Source organism: Carcharodon carcharias, chromosome 29 (genome assembly GCF_017639515.1).
Source record: "Carcharodon carcharias isolate sCarCar2 chromosome 29, sCarCar2.pri, whole genome shotgun sequence".
NCBI lineage: Eukaryota > Metazoa > Chordata > Chondrichthyes > Lamniformes > Lamnidae > Carcharodon > Carcharodon carcharias.
Genome location: NC_054495.1, coordinates 8,234,375 through 8,255,576, shown reverse-complemented (window position 1 = coordinate 8,255,576; position 21,202 = coordinate 8,234,375). Strand labels below are relative to the sequence as shown.

Genomic DNA, 21,202 nt, shown 5'->3' with positions numbered 1-21,202 from the left:
TGTATTCCATATGATATTTGCCATAAATTTGTACCATCTGCTCGGGCTCTGGTCTCCCACGTGCTTAGGCAGCAGCCTCACGTCACCAAATAGTTCACGGCCCCCCACTCGGCCTCTGCCACAGTGTCCCATGCAAGCCCCCTCCTCACCACCGCGTCACATCCTCAGCCGCCGCTGCCCCCCCCCCCACCGCCTCCCCACACACACCCTCCACCCCTCATCACCGCTATAGTGCAGTTACCCGGCAACCGGTCACCAGGGGCAACAGCCTGCTCCAGCGACCTCCTTCCTGGCCTCGTCTCTATTTATAACGGCGGGGCTCGTGTGCAGACACTTGACAAGGCCCTCTCGCAGCAAGTGCGCGATTGAGAGAGAGAGAGAGAGAGAGAGACAGACACAAACAAGCTCTGCTCCCTACTCCACACTTGCGAGCAGCGAGGCTGACGCACTCTCTCATTGTCTGCCTCTGCTGAGGACTGCTGGTTGCCACTGGTTTCCAGAGAGTTTATCATTAGACAGTTTACGTACATTAAACACAGCAGCAATTAAAAGATCTCTCCCCGCAGCTTTAAGGTGGACTGAGCGTCGGGCACTGCTGACTACCGATGACCACGCCTCCCAGTGAGATACGGTGGCGGGGGAGATGAGATGGAGATTCAGAGGGAGACGGGTGACAAATTACTGCAGGGAACCAGGCCATTCGGCCCACCTGCTCCGCACAAGCTGCCACCTGTCCTAATGTCACCTCACCTTAATATCATCTCTCTCTATTCCATTATCAGCAGGCTGCAATTATTTAACACCTTTTACTGTGGTAACACGTCGCAAGGGGCGTCTTAAGAGCAGGAGCAGGCATAACCCGACACCGAGCCCCACAAGGGGATACTAGGACAGGCGGCCAAAGCCTTGGTCAAAGAGGTCGGCCTTACAGATCATCTTAAAGGAGGGGAGACAGAGAGAGAGAGAGAGAGAGAGAGAGAGAGAGAGAGAGAGAGAGAGAGAGAGAGACGGAGAGATTAAGGAGGAAAAACCAGAGGGCCCAGGTACAGCCGCCAATGAGTGATGTGCAAGGGTCAGGGATTGCAGAGCGCAGAGACCTCAGGTAGTTCTAGGGTCTGGAGGAGGTTACAGAGATAGGGAGGGTTGTAGGGGCTGGAGGAGGTTACAGAGATAGGGAGGGTTGTAGGGGGCTGGAGGAGGTTACAGAGATAGGAAGGGGTGTAGGGGCTGGAGGAGGTTACAGAGATAGGGAGTGTTGTAGGGGCTGGAGGAGGTTACAGAGATAGGGAGGGCTGTAGGGGCTGGAGGAGGTTACAGAGATAGGGAGAGTTGTAGGGGCTGGAGGAGGTTACAGAGATAGGGAGGGTTGTAGGGGCTGGAGGAGGTTACAGAGATAGGGAGAGTTGTAGGGGCTGGAGGAGGTTACAGAGATAGGGAGGGCTGTAGGGGCTGGAGGAGGTTACAGAGATAGGGAGAGTTGTAGGCGCTGGAGGAGGTTACAGAGGGGTGTGGTTGTGGTTGTGGATGGATGTGAATATGAGGATGAGAATTTTAAGAATCGCAGCTGGAGTCAATGTTGATGAACAAGTACAGCGGGTGATGAATGAACAGGTCCTGGTGTGAATTAAGACACCAAGGGGGGCAGCAGAGCTTCAGATGAGCTCTAGTATATGGAGGGCAGAGGGCGGAAGGCCGGCCAGGAGTGCGTTGGAATACCCATGTCTGGGAGGTGACAAAGGCACGACCGAGGGTGTCCGTGTGCTGAGCAAGGATAGGCCGAGCCATGGCGCCGCTGCCCCAAGCAGTGGAATAGTCAGCTGCCACCAACCCTCTAAACTTAACCCTCAGTTGCTAAGTGACCGAACTCCCCAGGGGGTTGCGGAAGCTGTGCCTGATCCCCCCACAGGAGAGGAGCAACCTGTCTGGCAGTTACTCCGAGCACTGCTGCTCTGTCAGCGCTTTGCAAACCTTTTCCCGGTGTGATCTTCCTGTAACACCTCAGAACCCACCTGATTCCCAGAGTGAAAATTAAGTTTTGCGGGGCGGTTATGAGAATTGTTGGGCGAGCATGGAGCAGGAGGCTTCAGTTGTTTGGGAGGGGGTGGGAGGGGGTGGGGGTGGCGGGAGGTGGTGGGTGGCGGGTGTGTTAGCTTCAGTTGCCGAGAGGGTGGGTAGCGTGGGGCCAGAGGTTGGGAGGATCAGGGGTTGCGCATTAGGGGAGTTGGTGAAAAGGCAGGGTTTCTACGCACACACACACACACACACACACACACACAGACACACACACACACACACACACAGACACACACACACAGACACACACACAGACACACAGACACACACACACAGACACACACACACACACAGACACACACACACACAGACACACAGACACACACACACAGACACACACACACAGACACACACACACAGACACACACACACACACACACACTGACACACAGACACACACACAGACACACACACACAGACACACACACACAGACACACACACAGACACAGACAAACACACACACACACACAGACACACACAAAAAAATCGACCACCTGCTATTCAGGTGCTTTTTTTGCAGCAGCAATGGGGCCTGAGAGAGCTGTCCCTTAGGCTGCGCCCACCCACAGAAGGGGAAAAAAGAAATGCCACGTGGCAGCAGCTGGCAGAGGTCAGTCCGAGCTCCACGGCAGCTACTGCTGCCTCAGAGCTAGCTAGGATCCCAACCCCACAGCTTGGGAAGCCCAGCTCTGGTGTTGTGTGGTACGAGGGTCGAGGGGCGTAGCAGTGGGGACCTTTGGCAGGGGGCGGTGTGGCGGGGGGGGGGGTGCTGTACAGTTTGGGCAGATGTGGGCTCTCCGGCCTCTCGTTCAAAGAGCAGGTGTCAAAGCCAGGGCCACAAAGGGGCGGAGGTGGTCAGCGCTGCGGGTGTGCCTACACCACAGGGACTGCAGCAGTTCAAGGAGGCAGCTCACAACCACCTTCCCTCAAGGGCAATTAGGGATGGGCAATAAACGCTTGTCCACATCCTGCAAATGAATTATTAAAAAAAATCCCACACACCACCAGAGCCAGCGACACAAAGCAAGCCCAGTGTCCCGCCATTTGGTTGGAAATCGTGTTTGGAGACCCTTACTTGGGAGAACTGGGCACAGTTCAAGGCACCCAACCCCCCCCACCCCCCCAACCCTCCGGCTATTCGAAAAAGAATAGGGAGGCACCCAGACAAGTTGCCCAAAAGACTGACTAGAACGAAAGCAGAACTGAGAGACGAAAGATGTCAGGAAAGACGGGACAGGCAAGAGGCTCGTTTCTCTAGCAAAGGGAACGCTGAGGGGTCGGGGGAGGTGACCTGATAGAAGCCATTAGAATTAAGCAAGTGTTTGATAAGGTGGACGCAGAGACCAGAACGAGGAGCCATCAGTATCAGGTAGTCACTAATAAATCCATTCGGCAATCAGGGGAAACCCCTCTCCTCAGGGAGTGGTGAGAATGTGGAACTCGCTGCCCCACCGGGACTGGTTGAGGGGAATGGCGGAGAGACATTTCAGGAGGAAGCTGGGTAAGTACACGAAGGAGAAAGGAGGGTAGTACTTTGTGGTCGTTTTACAATGCGAATACAGCACAGAAACAGCACCAGACCGGTGAAGGAGAAGCCATTAGCAGTGGCCGGAGGGTCAGTAATCAGCGGGACGCCAAGTTAAGGTGATGAAAAGAACCAGAGGGGGAGATGAGGAGGAATGTTTTGACACAGCGGGTTGTGGGGATCTGTAAGGTGCTGCCTGAAAGGGCAGTGGAAGCAGATTTGCTGGGAACTTTCAAAAGGAGGAATTGGATAAATACTTGACGGCAACTGTTATCCTAGCTCCAATAGCTGCACCTACACTCCCACCGTTGGTCACTGACATGTCAATCATCACTGTGCCCCGCCCAACTCTCCCACTATTGGTCACTAACATATCTTTCCTCACCCTGCCCCACCCAACCCTACCACTATTGGTCAATCCACACAGTGCCCCACCCAACTCTACCACCATTGGTCACTGGCACGTCAATCCACACAGTGCCCCACCCAACTCTACCACCATTGGTCATTGGCACGTCAATCCACACAGTGCCCCACCCAACTCTACCACCATTGGTCACTGTCACGTCAATCCACACTGTGCCCCACCCACATCTCCCACCCATTGGTCACTGGCACATCAATCCACACAGTGCCCCACCCAACTCCACCACCAGTTCTGTCGAAGGGTCATGAGGACTCGAAACGTCAACTCTTTTCTTCTCCGCCGATGCTGCCAGACCTGCTGAGTTTTTCCAGGTAATTCTGTTTTTGTTTTGGATTTCCAGCATCCGCAGTTTTTTTGTTTTTATCCACCACCATTGGTCACTGGCACATCAATCCACACTGTACCCCACCCACGTCTCCCACCCATTGATCACTGGCACGTCAATCCACACAGTGCCCCACCCAACTCCACCACCCTTGGTCACTGGCACGTCAATCCACACAGTGCCCCACCCAACTCCACCACCATTGGTCACTGGCATGTTAATCCTCACTGGAATATTTGCAGCAGTGTGGAGGGTTCGCAATTGAAGAGTAACGCTCACCTGTACACTGTCATCATCACAACATCATTACTGACATTTGACTCAGACCCCTGATGACTTGCGCGAGGGAGGGGGGGGATGTGGGGAGGTGTGGAAAGAGTTCACACTGAGCCAGGGGTTCATTCCCAGAGTGGAGATCGAGCCCCCTTTGATAACTGGGGGTGTTGATCGAAGTTCACACTGAGCCAGGGGTCAGACAGTCTGTGTGTAGCAGAGTATCATGTGGAATGGGCCCGTGCAGGAGATTCCTTGCCCTCTTGCGCACACGGTCTGGGGCCATGAAATCAGAAGCAGTGGTATTCAGAGGTGTTCTGCGTCACTCGACACGCTTTGATCTCAGGCCCCAGGGAGTCTGGCAAAGGCAGAATCCGCGGCTGTACCTCAGATGAGTTATAAATGGAAACTGCAACCAGATGGAGAGATTTCACGGTGTGCGCTGGTTTGTCACGGTGCTCTGTTATCACACAGCTACTCTGTCATTCTCACTCGCACAACAATCAGAACACACCCCGCTCTGTACAGCAATCCAGCTCTGTCCACAGCCAGCCGCCACACACAATACACCCTGCTTAAGGGGGGCACCTCTATCTGACATATTCAAACAGCTCTGGGAATCCATTATCATGCATAGAAACTTCCTGAACCCCTCCATTAAACTCCAGTCTGTAACTCTCTCCCAGATATCTGTTATTCTATATATAACCCACCCTAACCCCTCGATTAGATTCAGTCTGTAACTCTCTCCCAGATATCTGTTATTCTATATATAAACCACCCGAACCCCTCGATTAGATTCCAGTCTGTAACTCACTCCCGGGTATCTGTTATTCTATATATAAACCCCCCCGAACCTCTCGATTAGATTCCAGTCTGTAACTCACTCCCGGGTACCTGTTATTCTATATATAAACCCCCTGAACCCCTCGATTAGATTCCATTCTGTAACTCACTCCTGGGTATCTGTTATTCTATATATAAACCAGCCTGAAACCCTCCATTAGATTCCAGTCTGTAACTCACTCCCAGGTATCTGTTATTCTATATATAAACCACCTCGAACCCCTCGATTAGATTCCAGTCTGTAACTCACTCCCGGGTATCTGTTATTCTATATATAAACCCCCTGAACCCCTCGATTAGATTCCAGTCTGTAACTCACTCCCGGGTATCTGTTATTCTATATATAAACCACCTCGAACCCCTCGATTAGATTCCAGTCTGTAACTCACTCCCAGGTATCTGTTATTCTATATATAAACTACCTCGAACCCCTCGATTAGATTCCAGTCTGTAACTCACTCCCGGGTATCTGTTATTCTATATATAAACCCCCTGAACCCCTCGATTAGATTCCAGTCTGTAACTCACTCCTGGGTATCTGTTATTCTACATATAAACCACCTCGAACCCCTCGATTAGATTCCAGTCTGTAACTCACTCCCGGGTATCTGTTATTCTATATATAAACCACCTCGAACCCCTCGATTAGATTCCAGTCTGTAACTCACTCCCGGGTATCTGTTATTCTATATATAAACCACCTCGAACCCCTCGATTAGATTCCAGTCTGAAACTCACTCCTGGGTATCTGTTATTCTATATATAAACCACCCCGAACCCCTCGATTAGATTCCAGTCTGTAACTCACTCCCGGGTATTTGTTATTCTATATATAAACCCCCCGAACCCCTCGATTAGATTCCAGTCTGTAACTCACTCCCGGGTATCTGTTATTCTATATATAAACCACCCCGAACCCCTCGATTAAATTTCAGTCTGTAACTCACTCCCGGGTATCTGTTATTCTATATATAAACCACCCCAAACACCTCGATTAGATTCCAGTCTGTAACTCACTCCCGGGTATCTGTTATTCTATATATAAACCCCCCCGAACCCCTCGATTAGATTCCAGTCTGTAACTCACTCCCGGGTATCTGTTATGCTATATATAAACCCCCGAACCCCTCGATTAGATTCCAGTCTGTAATTCACTCCTAGGTATCGATTATGCTATATATATAGACCATCCAAACACCTTGATTAGATTCCAGTCCATAACTCACTCCTGGGTATCTGTTATTCTATATATAAATCACCCTCAACCTCTCAATTAGATTCCAGTCTGTAACTCACTCCCATGGATCAGTTATTCTATATATAAACCAGCTTGATTCGATTAACTACACACAACATCCCCTTCGTGGGCTGGCTTTACTTTTCTAGTTTCCCACCTTGAGAATCAGGCCAGTTCTGCACAGGACATTCCCCACACAGGACCAGCTTTCCTCCCAAAACTCAGCTGACTGGATAAATATTCCCCCCTTCCTCCCAACCCCACCTTGCCCCAGGTCATTCACCTTCAGTGCCCCCAGCGTGTGATGGGGGAAAACTGTCTCTCTGACATTCTCCCTGTGCCGTAACACATTGGTAGGCCTGTCAATCTCTCTCTTCGCGTACTCAGGTTCTGAATGAATAGGGACCATTTAGGCCAGCTGAGTCGGCAACGAATCAACTGATTCTCCTCATCTCCCTCTGGAGTTGGCTTTGAGGCAGGAAATGGCACAGCAGAGATGGAGACCATTTGGCCCATTCTTTCTCTGCCAGCTGTTTAGTAGTTCTATTTAATTTGTCCCACTTCCCATCTCTTTCCCCCATCACCCTGCAAGTTTTTCCCCTTCAAGTGTTTATCCAATTCTCCTTTGGAAAGTTCCTATTGAATCTGCTTCCTCCACGCTTTCAGGCAGCGCCTTCCAGATCACAACAACTCACTGTGTCAAAATAAAGATCTCATCTCCCCCTCCCCCTTCGGCTCTTTTACCGATTCTCTTCAACCTGTGTCCCTCTGGTTACCAACCCTCCTGCCACTGAAGGCAGTTGATAAGGAGAAACCATCAAAACTCTTTGTGATGTTGAACACCTCGGATTAAATCTCCCCCTTAACCTTCTCTGCTCTAAGGAGAGCAATCCCAGCTTCTCCAGTCTCTCCATATTAAGTGAACTCCCTCATCCCTGAGACCATTCTGGGAAATCTCCTCCGCACCCTCTCCAAAGCCTTGACGTCCTTCCCAAAGTGCGGGGCCCACAATTGGACACAATCCTCCAGCCGGGACCTAACCGGTATTTTATAAACGTTTAACATCACTTCCTGGCTGTTGTACTCTGTGTCCCTGTTAATAAAACCACGGATCCCGTTTGCTGTTTTTATTAAACAGGGGCTCACAGCTGGTCCTGCCAACTTCAATGGTTTGTGTTCATGGATCCCCAGGTCTCTCTGTACCTGTCCTCCCTCTAAAACTGAACCATTTAGTTTATACTGCCTCTCTCAGTCTTCCTACCAAAGTGCATCAGTTCACACTTCACTGTGTTAAACCACCTCTGCCACATGTCTTCCTGTTTCACCTGTCCGCCTATGTCCTCCTGAAGTCTATAGCTATCCTCCTCGCTGTTTTTCTACACTTCTGAGTTTTAATCCAATTGCAAATTTGAAATTAAACACAAAATTGCCCAACTGCATGTCAGCAATATATATTAAAGCAAGCAGTGGCCTAAATACCAAATCCTGGGGAACACCACTGGAAACATCCCTCCTCCAGTTCAGAAATAAGAAACAACTGTTCACCGTTCTTCCCCTTTCTGTCCCAATTTTGTCTCCATGTTGCCACTGTTTCTTTAACCTACCCCCCCCCCGATCAACCCGGGTTTTAATGTTTTAACTCCGCCAACATGTCCATTATGTGGTACTTCGTTAAACACTTTTATAAAAAGTCCATGTACACAACATCTGCCACGTTACCCTCATCAACCCTCTCCAGTACTTCACATAAAGAATTGGGTCAAATCAGTCAAGGACATTTTGTCTCGTACAATTTCCCTGCTGGCTTTTGTTTAGTAGGGGACATAGGTTTAAGGTGAGAGGAGATGTGCGGGGCAAGTTTTTTACACAGAGGGTAGTCGGTGTCTGGAATTCGCTGCCAGAGGAGGTGGTGGAAGCAGGTACGATAGTGGTGTTTAAGAGGCAGCTTGACAAATACATGAATAGGATGGGAATAGAGGGATACAGACCCCGGAAGTGCAAAATGTTTTAGTTTGACAGGCAATATGCTCGGTGCAGGCTTGGAGGGCCGAAGGGCCTGTTCCTGTGCTGTACTTTTCTTTGTTTTTTGTTCCAGCCTGTACACCTCCAAAAGACCAATGAGCTTTGATCAGTGAATCTGCTTCCACCCCACCGCCCTTATAGGCAGCGTGTTCCAGATCACAACAACTCGCTGCGCAAAAAAAAATTCCCCTCATCTCTCCACTCTCCCTCCCGAGAGGGATTGGACATAAAATTAAGGATTTTATGCTTCAGTTATACAGGGCATTGGTGAGACTGCATCTTGAATACTGTGTGCAGTTTTGGTCTCCTTATTTAAGGAAGGATGTAAATGCATTGGAGGTGATTCAGAGGAGGTTTACTAGATTGGTACCTGGAATGAGTGGGTTGTCTTAGGAGGAAAGGGTGGACAGACTGGGCTTGTTTCCACTGGAGTTTAGAAGAGTGAGGGGTGATTTGATTGAAGTATACAAGATCCTGAACGGCCTTGGCAAGGTGGAATTGGAAAGTATGTTTCCTCTTGTGGGTGAGTCCAGAACTAGGGGGCACTGTTCTAAAATTAGGGGTCGCCCTTCTTAGGACAGAGATGAGGAGAATTTCTTTTCTCTCAGAGGGTTGTGCGACTTTGGAACTCTCTGCCTCAGGAGGTGGTGGGGTTGGGGGTTACTGAGTATTTTTAAGGTAGAGGTAGATAGATTCCTGTTAGGCCAGGGAATCAAAGGTTATCGGGGGTAGATGGCTGGACCTGAGGGTGGTGGGGCGGGGTGGGGGGGAGTCATGTGATGAAACCTCCCATTTAATACATTTAATCACATTTGGCAACACTAAATGAGCAAACTGTGCTACAAAAAAAGGATATCAATAGATGAAAGGCAGGTGGGCTCACCGGGGAGCCCTGTAGGTAGCCCAATATCCTAACTCACCCCAACCACTCAATACGCTGCTGACCTGCATTGCCTCTCTTGCCCTGCAACGCCTCCATTTTAAAATTCTCACCTTTGTGCTCAAATCTCATTCATCCCTCTCTTTGTAACCTCCTTCAGCCCCACAACCCTCCGAGATCTTTGCGCTCCTCCAACTCTGGCCTCTTTTGTATCCCCTGATTTTAATCGCTCCACCATTGGCGGCCGTGCCTTCAGCTGTCTGGGCTCCAAGCTCTGGAATCCCCTCCTTAATGCTCTCCATCCCTCTCTCTTTCTCTCTCTCCTCCTTTACAATGCTTCTAAAAACCAAGCTTTTGGTTACCTGAAATATACCTACTTTTGTGGCTTGTTATCAAACTTTTCTCGGTAATTGCTCCTGTGAAGAATTTTGGGATGACAGTGCAGCACTCCCTCAGTACTGACCCTCTGACAGTGCAGCACTCCCTCAGTACTGACCCTCCGACAGTGCAGCACTCCCTCAGTACTGACCCTCCGACAGTGCAGCGTTCCCTCAGTACTGACCCTCCGACAGTGTAGCACTCTGTCAGTACTGACCCTCCGACAGTGCGGCGCTCCCTCAGTACAGTCCCTCCGACAGTGCAGCACTCCCTCAGTACTGACCCTCTGACAGTGCAGCAATCCCTCAGTACTGACCTTCTGACAGTGCAGCACTCCCTCAGTACTGACCCTCTGACAGTGCAGCACTCCCTCAGTACTGACCCTCTGACAGTGCAGCACTCCCTCAGTACTGACCCTCTGACAGTGCAGCACTCCCTCAGTACTGACCCTCTGACAGTGCAGCACTCCCTCAGTACTGACCCTCTGACAGTGCAGCACTCCCTCAGTACTGACCCTCTGACAGTGCAGCACTCCCTCAGTACTGACCCTCTGACAGTGCAGCACTCCCTCAGTACTGACCCTCTGACAGTGCAGCACTCCCTCAGTACTGACTCTCTGACAGTGCAGCACTCCCTCAGTACTGGCAGTGGGAATGTCAGACTGTATTTTGTAGTCCTAACCCTGGTGATTTTGGCCCACAACCCTCTGACTCAGAGGTGCATGTCTTGTCCACTGTGTCACAGAGGAGTAAGACTGAGTAAGAGTGGGGATTTGGTGTTTCGGAGAAACAAAAGGGGAAGTTTGTCTGAAGCTCTGATTGGTGTCGGCAAGATAGGGAGAGAGAAGTGGGGTGCGGGTGAAATTGTCTGAGAGCTTTGGTCGACCTTCTTCTTTCAGATGTCCTGCTACACCAACCTCGTCTGGCTAGGAACAGAGTGGAAATCCACAACATGACCTTTCTCTGATGAGCAAGACCTTCAAGTCCATCCCCTTAACACACATATAAACTCACAAACCCACTCTCACTCACACACACACACACACACCCAACTCTCACTAACAGACACAAACCAACTCATTCATATACACACACACACCCCCACTCTCACTCACACAGACACAAACCAACTCATTCACATACACACACACCCCCACTCTCACTCACACAGACACAAACCAATTCATTCACACACACACACACACACACAGACACAAACCAACTCATTCACACACACACCCCCACTCTTACTCACACAGACACACAAACTCACTCTCACACACACACACAAACTCACTCGTTCACACACACACACACACACTTCCTCAGACAGATAGACACACATACACACATACTCATTCACCCGAGGGGGGGTGAGGGGAGGGGGGTGGGGTGGGGGGGAGATGGTGGTGGTGGTGATAGGCGATATACTGTAAAGGTCAGCATGTGATATACTGTAAGGGTCACCATGTGATATACCGTACAGGTCACACTGTGATATACTGTAAAGTCTACCGTGAGATGTATCATACAGGTCAGTGCGTGATATTCCATATAGGACAATGTGCGATGTACCATAAAGCTCACCGTGTGATGTGAGATATACTGTAGAGATCAACGCGTGAGATATAACGTATAGGTGTGTGTGTGTGATACACCGTACAGGTCACCTTGTGATGTACTGTACAGATCAGTGTGCGAATGCTGGAGTACAGTGAGAATATCGGGGTGAATGTCGGGGTACTGAATATATCGGGGTGAAATTCGGGGCGCAGTGAACATATAGGGGCGAATGTCGGGGTACAGTGAGTCTATCGGGGTACTGTGAGTATATCAGGGGTGAATGTCAGGGTACAGTGAGTATATCGGGGGGTGAATGTCGGGGCACAGTGAGTATATCGGGGTGAATGTCGGGGTACAGTGAGTATATCGGGGGTGAATGTCGGGGCACAGTGAGTATATCGGGGGTGAATGTCGGGGTACAGTGAGTATATCGGGGTGAATGTCGGGGTACAGGGAATACATCGGGGGTGCATGTTGGGGTACAGTGAGTATATTGGACTACAGTGAGTACATTGGGGGTGAATGTCAGGGTACAGTGAGTATATCAGAGTGAATGTCGGGGAACAGTGAGTATATCTGGGTGAATGTTGGGGTACAGTGAGTATATCGGGGGTGAATGTCGGGGTACAGTGAGTATATCAGGGTGAATGTCAGGGTACAGTGAGTTTCTTGGGGGTGAATGTCAGGGTACAGAGAATATATCGGGGTGAGTGTCGGGTTACAGTGAGTTATGAAGAGGTGATTTTGGGGGTATCGTGAGAATAACGGTAGTGGGGTGAATGTTGGAGTACAGTGAGTGTAACAGAGGTGGGGTGAATGTTGAGGTACAGTTAGAGTTACGGTAGTGGGGTGGTTGGTGGGATACAGTGAGAGTAACGGTAGTGGGGTGGATGTTGGGGTACAGTGAGAGTAACGGTAGTGGGGTGAATGTTGGGGTACAGTGAGAGTAATGGCAGTGGGGTGAATGTTGGGGTACAGTGAGAGTAATGGTAGTGGGGCGATTGTTGGGGTACAGTGAGAGTAATAGCAGTGGGGTGAATGTTGGGGTACAGTGAGAGTAACGGCAGTGGGGTGAATGTTGGGGTACAGTGAGAATAACGGTAGTGGGACGAATGTTGGGGTACAGTGAGAGTAACGGTAGTGGGGTGAATGTTGGGGTACAGTGAGAATAACGGTAGTAGGGTGAATGTTGGGGTACAGTGAGAGTAATGGCAGTGGGGTGAATGTTGGGGTACAGTGAGAATAACAGTAGTGGGGCAATGTTGGGGTACAGTGAGAGTAATGGCAGTGGGGTGAATGTTGGGGTACAGTGAGAGTAACAGTAGTGGGGCAATGTTGGGGTACAGTGAGAGTAGTGGCAGTGGGGTGAATGTTGGGGTACAGTGAGAGTAACAGTAGTGGGGCGAATGTTGGGGTACAGTGAGTCTTGGGGGGGAGATTGTGACAATGTGGAACTTGCTACCACAGGGAGTGGTACGAGGTGACTGACATCGATGTATTGAAGGGGAAGCTGGATAAACAGCGGGGATGAAGGAGAAGAAAAATATTTTGATGCGAAGAGACGAAGATGGGGTGGGAGGAGGCTTATGTTTCACATCAACAGCAGCATGGACTAATAGGAAGAAGCTGGAGGCCATTCAGCCCCTCAAGACTGTTCGGCCATTCAATCACATCATGGCTGACCTGGTCTCGACTCGATTTTCCCCACATGAGCTGGATTTTTCTCTACAGGCTGATCCCAGCAAAAAGCCATCAATCTCAGTTTTGACATTTTCAACGACCCTCCCCACAGCCTCAACAACATTGTGTGTGTGTGTGTGTGTGTGTGTGTGTGTGTGTGTGTTTGGGGAGGGGGGGGGTGGGGAGGATTCCCAGATTTCCACTCCCCACTGTGTGAAGAAGTGCTCCCTGACATCCCCCTTGAACTGGCCCGTTTGAAGGTTCTGCCTCCCTCGTTCTGGAACTCCCCCCGCCCCCCCACGCACCAGAGAAAATCGTTGACCTGGAGCAGCCCCATTGAATCTTTGACTCATCCCAAAACCCCTCGAACAGATCACCCCGTAAACCTTCTGGACTCGAGGGAGTACAAACTGAGTCTGTTCAACCTGCCCCCATCGTTCCACCCTCTCAGCCCTGGGTATCATTCTGGTGAACTGTTTTGGAGTCAACCAAATAAACTAAATTAACAAAATGAGGAAGAAAATAAACACAGCCCCTAAATTAGGATAGCTGGAAAACCAAAGACAAAGTTTGAAGAGAACTTACAAATGTCAAACCAAAATGTGATTAAGAGGGTATCATTCTGGTGAATCTGCACCCTGCATTCAGCTTCTTAATTATTTTTGTATCTGTCCATGAGATTTTCACAGTGATTTCCATACTTTGGCCTCTTAAACCTCTCTGTTCTGTCACAGCCCCAAGTCTCTCACCATTTGGAAGACTTTGCCATTTTGGTGTTCCTCTTGCCAGTGGAGATGACCTCATTCCGCCCCATATTCTCTGTCATGGTTTTCACCATTAATCTATCAATGGCCCTTTGGAACTTTATGCCACTATCTCCCGTCATTATGGTGCCATCTGTGCCTCTCTGTCCCCTCACCCAGGTTATTGATGAACATAAGTGAAAAGCTAAGGCTCCGTTACAGATCTCTGGCCGTCACAAGCTGCCCTTTTAAGTCAATACCAGCTACCTCTACTCTCCGTCCCCTCCCTCCAAACCGATTCTGCAGGCCAGGTCGCTCGATCGGCTCCAACTCTGCCTTTCCGCGCACACAGTCTCTCGTGTGGAACTCTAGCCAATGCCTTCTGGAGGCCCACATGTAAACATCCAGAAAGACTGCCCCCAGTCCGCCAAATCAGTGCCCCACCGCACCCGCCCCCCCACCTCCCCCCCCCAACCCCCGAACAACTTAAGTCTGGTCAGTTAGACATGACGGGTTCTTCAAATGAAGCCTCGCCAGCGCTCTCTTTGATCTGTGCGACTGGGCACGTCGACCGCTCCTGGCGATTTCCAGCCCCACCCCCGACAAGGTGAACGGTCATTGGAAGGAGCCCTCCCCCCACCCCGACTTATGAGTAGCTTCCTCCCCGCGGAGGCCGAGAGACAGACAGAGAGAGAGAGAGAGAGAGAAAAAGTGGAGTGTCAGTACCTGTTCCTGGCCGCGCCATGATGATCTCCTTCTTGGGAGCCGGGTGGTTGAACTCTCCGAGCTGCGAGGGGACGATGACAGGCAGCAGGGCGGCCGGCGAGGGGTGGTAGGCCACGGGCTGGATGGGAGGCTCCTGGCGGGAAGGGGCCAAGGTGGCGGCCGCGCCCAGACCCCCGGCCACTTGGCCGGGGGAGCCGGCTGGCGCCATGCCCGGGATGCGGTTGGCGTTGATGGGCACGGGGGCCTGGAGCGGCGCCTTGCCACTGGTGGCCGGGTGGCGGTGGTGCTCCTTGGTGCCCCCCTTGGCCGCCCGGGGGCTGCCCCCTCCCCCCCCAAGCCCTCCCCCTCCGGTGCCGCCACCTCCCCCCCGGGGCCCCTCCCCCACGCCCAGGGGCCGCTCGGTGAAGCGGGTGGGCAGCAGCGGCACGTCGGGGTTGCGCACGATGACTGGCGAGTCGCGCTGGGCGGCGGGCACCCGCCGCACCGAGGGGCTGGCCGCCATGGGGTCGGAGGTCATGGTGGCAGGCGGGGTCAGCAGCAGGGGGGAGGGCTGGCGGGAGCGGGGGTAGGGCCCCGCCGCCGCCGGCGAGACGGCCTGGAAGCCGGCGGCGGCGCTGGAGGGGGTGGGGGCGTGGAGCGCCGTCTCCACCCCCGGGTCGGCGCTGTCGCCCTTGTGGTAGTCACCAACCGCCGCCGAGGCGGGAGGGCCGCCGCCATGGGGGCCCCAGTCAGCCCGGCCCTTGGTCTTGCCGGGGCTCATGGGCACGGTGAAGGTCAGGCTGGTCTGGAAGGTGGGCTGGATGCCGGAGGAGTGGCGCTCCCGCTGCTGCTGCTGCTGCTGCTGCTGCTGCTGGTGGTGGTGGTGGTGCACCATCTCCGGCGTCAGGACGCCCAGCTTGGGGGTGCTGGCGTGCCGGTGCCGGGAAGAGGAGGAGGAGGAGGAGCAGGAGGCCCGCTGGATGATGGGCGAGGCGGTGATGGGGCTGAAGCTGGCCGGCCGGAAGCCGAAGAGGGGCGAGGGCGAGGGGGAGGGGGCAGGCGAGAAGGGCGACTGGTTGGAGACGGGCGAGAAGCCGGGCGTGCCCGAGCGCGAGCTGCCCAGCGACACCAGCATGTTGGCCGCGTCGCACTCGTCCGAGTTGAAGCTGGAGAGGTCGGAGGCCGCCAGCAGCCGGGGGTGGGGGTCGGTGCGGGCGCTGCTGGCCTCGCTGTCCCGGGACGTGTCGTCCCAGTCGAACTCGGAGCTGCCCTCCCGCAGGCCACTGGCGCGGCCGTCCGAGGCCCCCTCCAGCTCCTTGGTGCGCATGGAGAGGTGGCGGGAGCAGTAGCCGCGGCGCTGGGACTCCTTCATGCAGCCGTCACGGGAGCAGAGCCGCCGCCACTGCTTGCCGTTGAACTTCTTGCGGATGCCGTTGGGCGTGCACACCACGTCGCCCTTCTTGTACTTGTGCTGGGCGGCCGCTGCCGCCGCCGTGGTGCTGGTGGCGGTGGTGGTGGCGGCGGCGGCGGTGGTGGCGGTGGTGGGCACCAGGGGGGTCCGGGAGCGGGAGCCGGGCGTCAGGCGGCTGTCCAGCGGCACGCTGCCGCCTGGGCCATCCTGAGGGCCGGCCGCCTGCTGGTGCTGGTGGTGGTGTTGCTGGTGGTGGTGGTGGTGGTGGTGGTGGTGGGGGGGCGGTGGAGCGGGCGAGGAAGGCAGGAGCCCCGGCCTCAGGGCCGTGCCCGCTGCGCCCTCCCGCCGGCCCCCACCCATGCTCAGGCTCAGCGTCAGCACCTCGGCGTCCTCGGGCTGCCGGAGCTGGGAGGGGGGCTGGCGGCCCGGGAGTGAGGGGCTCCCCTCCGGGCGGGCACCGGCGGCGGCCGCATCCTCCTCCTCCTCCTCCTCCTCCTCCTCCTGCTCCTCCGGCAGCCAGGGCGGCCGCAGGAGCCGCAGGTCGGCCAGCGGCACCCACGCCCCCTCCTCCTCGCCCTCCCCCTCCCCCTCCTCCTCCCCCTCCCCCACCTCCCGCCCGGCCCGATCGAAGAGGACTCGGTAAGGGGCCGCCCCCTGCCCGATCTCGGTCACCGTGCCGTCCCGGTAGGCCGAGGGGGCCGGGCCGGCGCGGGCGCAGACCCGGGTGCCGGGGGCCAGGGCGGAGGTGGGGGGGGCCAGGTCCAGCAGCACGCTGAGCTCCCCCCCGCCCCCCTCGAAGTAGGTGACCGCCCGGTCACCGTCGAACTGGACAGCCAGGTCCCGGCAGTGCCGCCGGCAGTGCCGCAGCGTGCCGGGCCGGAAGGCCCCGTTGCGGCGGGCCAGGACCCGCTGGGCGGCCGGGAGTGGGCGCGCCGCCCGGGCGAAGCCCTCGGCCTCGTCGTCCTCGCAGTCGGCCGAGTGCTCGCTGGCCGTCTCGGTGCCCGAGGAGCTGGCGCCGCCGCCGCCGCCGCGGGGCTCGGCGGCCGGCGCCGGGGGCGGGGCCTCCTCGGGGGCGGGGCCGGGGGCGCTGACCCCTGACCCCTCGCTGCTGTTGCTGCTGGAGTCATCCCGCCCCTCGGCGCCCGACAGCTCCTCCAGCAGCTTCTTGCGGGGCGCCCGGGACTTGAAGGTGGCCGTCTTGCGGCTGGACGTCCCCTCGGCCTTGCCCCCCTCCCGCCCCTCCTCCCGGGGAGGGGCGCTCACCTCGGCCTCTCTCGAGCGGCCCGGCTGCCCTCTGACCCCGGCCTGCGGCTCCTGGCCCCTGACCTCCCGGGGCCTCCCCTCTTGCCTGCCCTGGGCCCTCCGGGTGGTGGGCGCCCCCCCCTGGCCTTGCTGGGCCGCGCCCGCCGTCTCAGCTCCCTGGTCTCCGTGCCGGCGCTTCAGACCCCTCTGCCGGCCCGCCGGAGGGGACCTGCTGCTGCTGCTGCTGCCCGAGGCGGTCGGCTTCCTGGCGGACTTCATGGTTCATCGTAGAGTGGTCAGCGGTATCTGGGCGAGAAGAGCAGAGAGAAAACAACCCGGTCAGTCGCTGAGCTTCCCACTCGCCAGGTCCTCGGCCCAGCCGAGTCAGAGTAACCTCCCCACACCACCCCGCCCTGCACCACCCCACCCTCGCCCCACCCCAACCCCCCTCCCCACCCCTCCCCACACCACCCTCGCCCCACCCCACCCCAACCCCCCTCCCCACACCACCCTCGCCCCACCCCACCCCAACCCCCCTCCCCACAACACCCTCGCCCCACCCCACCCCAACCCCCCTCCCCACACCTCCCCAACCCCCCCTCCCCACACCACCCTCGCCCCACCCCACCCCACCCCCCCTCCCCACACCACCCCACCCCCCTCCCCACACCTCCCCAACCCCCCTCCCCACACCTCCCCACCCCCCCCCTCCCCACACCTCCCCACCCCCTACCTCCGCCCCCCCCACCCCACCCCCTCAAGCAGGAGGAGTGAGAATGGTGCCACACAAGCATTAGAAGCCAGATGAGGCCACTCAGCCTCACTTCCCTGCTCCCCTCCGCGTGATCACCCAAAGCCGAAATCCCCAAAAGATCTCTCGCTCCCTCTCGGAACGTACTGACTGACTGGACTATTCGCATCCCCAACAACCCCCGCCTCCCCCGGGTAGAAAATTCCAGAATCCCCAACCTCCCCACTACCTGCCAGCCACCAAAACAAATATATCACCTCATCTCAGCCCTAAACGGCCGACGGAACGATCTGTGCAGCTGATTAAAAATCTAGCGTCGCGGAGGACTTCAGCAGGAACAGGAGGCCATTCGGCCCCTCCTCGAGCCTGTCACACAGGAACAGGAGGAGGCCATTCGGCCCCTCCTCGAGCCTGTCACACAGGAACAGGAGGAGGCCATTCGGCCCCTCCTCGAGCCTGTCACACAGGAACAGGAGGAGGCCTATTCAGCCCCTCCTCGAGCCTGTCACACAGGAACAGGAGGAGGCCATTCGGCCCCTCCTCAAGCCTGTCACACAGGAACAGGAGGAGGCCATTCAGCCCCTCCTCAAGCCTGTTACACAGGCACAGGAGGAAGCCTATTCAGCCCCCTCGAGCCTGTTACACAGGACCAGGAGGAGGCCATTCAGTCCCTCCTTAAGCCTGTCAGACAGGAACAGAAGGAGGCCATTCAGCCCCTCCTCAAACCTGTTATACAGGAACAGGAGGAGGCCCATTCAGCCCCTCGAGACTGTTACACAGGAAGAGGAGGAGGCCATTCAGCCCCTTGAGTCTGTTCTGCCATTCAAGTGTTTGAAGGCTGACCTGAACCTTACCATTTACCTGTCTTTGCTCCATATGCCTCAGTACCCTTAACTGTACAAGAAGCTCCATCAATCTCACTCTTGAATTGACCTGCAGCATCCATTGCTTTATGCGGGGGTCGGAGGTGGGGGTGGGGGGGGTGGGGGGGGGAGGTGGAGGGCGGCGGTGGGCGGGGGACAGAGTTCCAGATTTCCACTCCCCTTTGTCTGAAGAGTGCTTCCTGACATCACCCCCTGGACGGCCTGCCTCTCAGTTTAAGGTTCCCCCTAGTTCTGAACTCCCATCAGCTTCCCCCTCCCACCCCAGAGGTAGTTTCTCTCGGTCTACTTGAATGAGTCCTTTAATAACGTTCAACACCTCGATTAGATCACCCCTTTATCTTCTAGACTCAAGGGAATAGAAAACCTAGCCTGTGCAACCCACCCTCGTAATCTAACTCTGCGGCCTGGTACCATTCTGGTGAAGCAGTGTCGAGGTGTCACGGTGCACGCAACAGGATAAACACAAGAATGCCAAATTTCAAATGACCGCAACAATTTATACTGCAGGGGAAGGGGGTGCTGGCTGGTTGGCAAGTCGACTCTGATTGGCCCAGGCATTGCCATGGAGAAAGCAATGGGGAACTACAGGCTCCCCGGGCTCCCAAGAAATTTACAAGAAGGTGCAAGGCTTGGACATATTCCTTTTGTTTGCAGAGAATGGGGTCCCTGCGCATGAATGTATGAATGAATGCTTCTAGCAAGTGTAAATGAGCCATGTTTCGAGCTCGGCTGATTATGTTACATTGGTTGTTAGTGTAGCCGTTAGCGCACTCAGGATTGTTCAGCAAGTGCTGCCCAATTGCAGAATCACATCTAACAGCAGCCGTTTTGTTGTGGGTTTTGCAGGTAGGGGGCTGGTTGAGTACTGCTGATTGCAAACAGTCAAAGAAAGCAACCTAAAAGTAAGATCCAAGGACCAGGAGCTAGTGGAAGCAATCTTCACTGATTCACTCAAAATGCCAATTAACTTTTGAGCATTTGAGGCCTGGTGTGTGAGGCATGGCTCAGGAAGAACAGAGGATTTTGGACCTGTGGCTCTTAAAGCTCTCCAGCACTGGGGGTGGTTTCCCCAACTCATGTCTCCACAACCCCTCACACCCGACAGCCCCTCCCCCCCAACCCCACCCTCTCCAATTTCCGCTTCACCTCAGACCACTGGGTCTTCACACTCTAGGTACAAACACAGAGCACATCAAAAGTGCCCTTGACCCGCCCTCTCAGGGTCTCTCAAACCCCCCCCCACCACCAACCCCTCAAGTGCTGTCCACTGGTGCTTTGTCGGGAAACGTGGCGACCCGACTTCGGCACAGCAAGATCCCACGAGCACCAACGTCGGCCCCACCTGGACACCGGGGAGAACGTCCCTTAGCTCGGTTAGCTCGTCTTCCGACGAGAAGCGGCCAAGGGGGAGGGGCGTGGACTGGGTTTAGCAGAAGGCAGCCGCGCTCCCCCACCCACCCACCCGCCCCCCCCCCCCCGACAGTGCAGCACTCGCTTGGTTCGTGGCACCCGGGAGTGTCGGCCTGGTTGACGTGCTCAAGCCTCCAGAGTGGGCATGCGAACCACCACCTTCTGACTCAGAGGTGACAGAAAGAGAAAGGGAGGGAGAGAGAGAGAGAGAGAGAGAGAGAGACTGCGAGCCTCTGAGCAAGGTACAGACTCCTAGGAACGTGTGGGAAGAGCAGAAACGGGTGGCTGATAAAAGACCGAGGTCCATCTAGTTCTGCCAGACGCATTCCACAATGATAATGGAGCTGTTGACTAAATCATAGTGATCAATCTCTATCAGTTACTGCACATGAGAGCCAGACATAAAGTGAGGAGTGGAGAGCTTCAGGAAACGTAGGTTAAAAGCCACCTGCTCCTCCCGAGTCATGCTACACTCACCAGACACTGTGTCTGAACTGACTCTCATGCTGCAGCGCAAAGTGTTATCTGAGAGCAATCCATTGCAATTTCCATCTCAATGGATCGATCCTAACTGCTTGCACTATCTCCCGAGGGTGCCTGTTCCAATGGATCAACCGCTGTGGAAAAGGTGAAACAGCTCGACATCACGGAGCCCCCCCACCCCCGCCGATAAACTGCAATTTTATCATCTCGACTGCAGCACAGGAGAAAGCGAGAGACAGCGGGTATAACCACAGGAGGGGAGCTTTAATCTGTATCTAACCCCGTGCTGTACCTGCCCTGGGAGTGTTTGATGGGGACAGTGTAGAGGGAGCTTTACTCTGTAT

The 21,202-nt window shown here is 54.9% G+C and overlaps 1 protein-coding gene across 1 annotated transcript in view; it reads right to left on the bottom strand.

Annotated features, from left to right (window-relative positions):
* The window catches only part of LOC121271019 (protein capicua homolog), a 69,671-nt gene extending 52,040 nt beyond the window's left edge, over positions 1-17,631 (bottom strand). The window contains exons 1-2 of the mRNA XM_041176702.1: positions 14,699-17,631; positions 7,674-7,828 (exon numbers count right to left, since the gene is read on the bottom strand). Coding sequence (XP_041032636.1) covers positions 7,674-7,828; positions 14,699-17,609 — 3,066 coding nt within the window. The 5' untranslated portion in view covers positions 17,610-17,631. The remainder of the gene's footprint in view (positions 1-7,673; positions 7,829-14,698) is intronic.
* Positions 17,632-21,202: the final 3,571 nt, after the last annotated feature.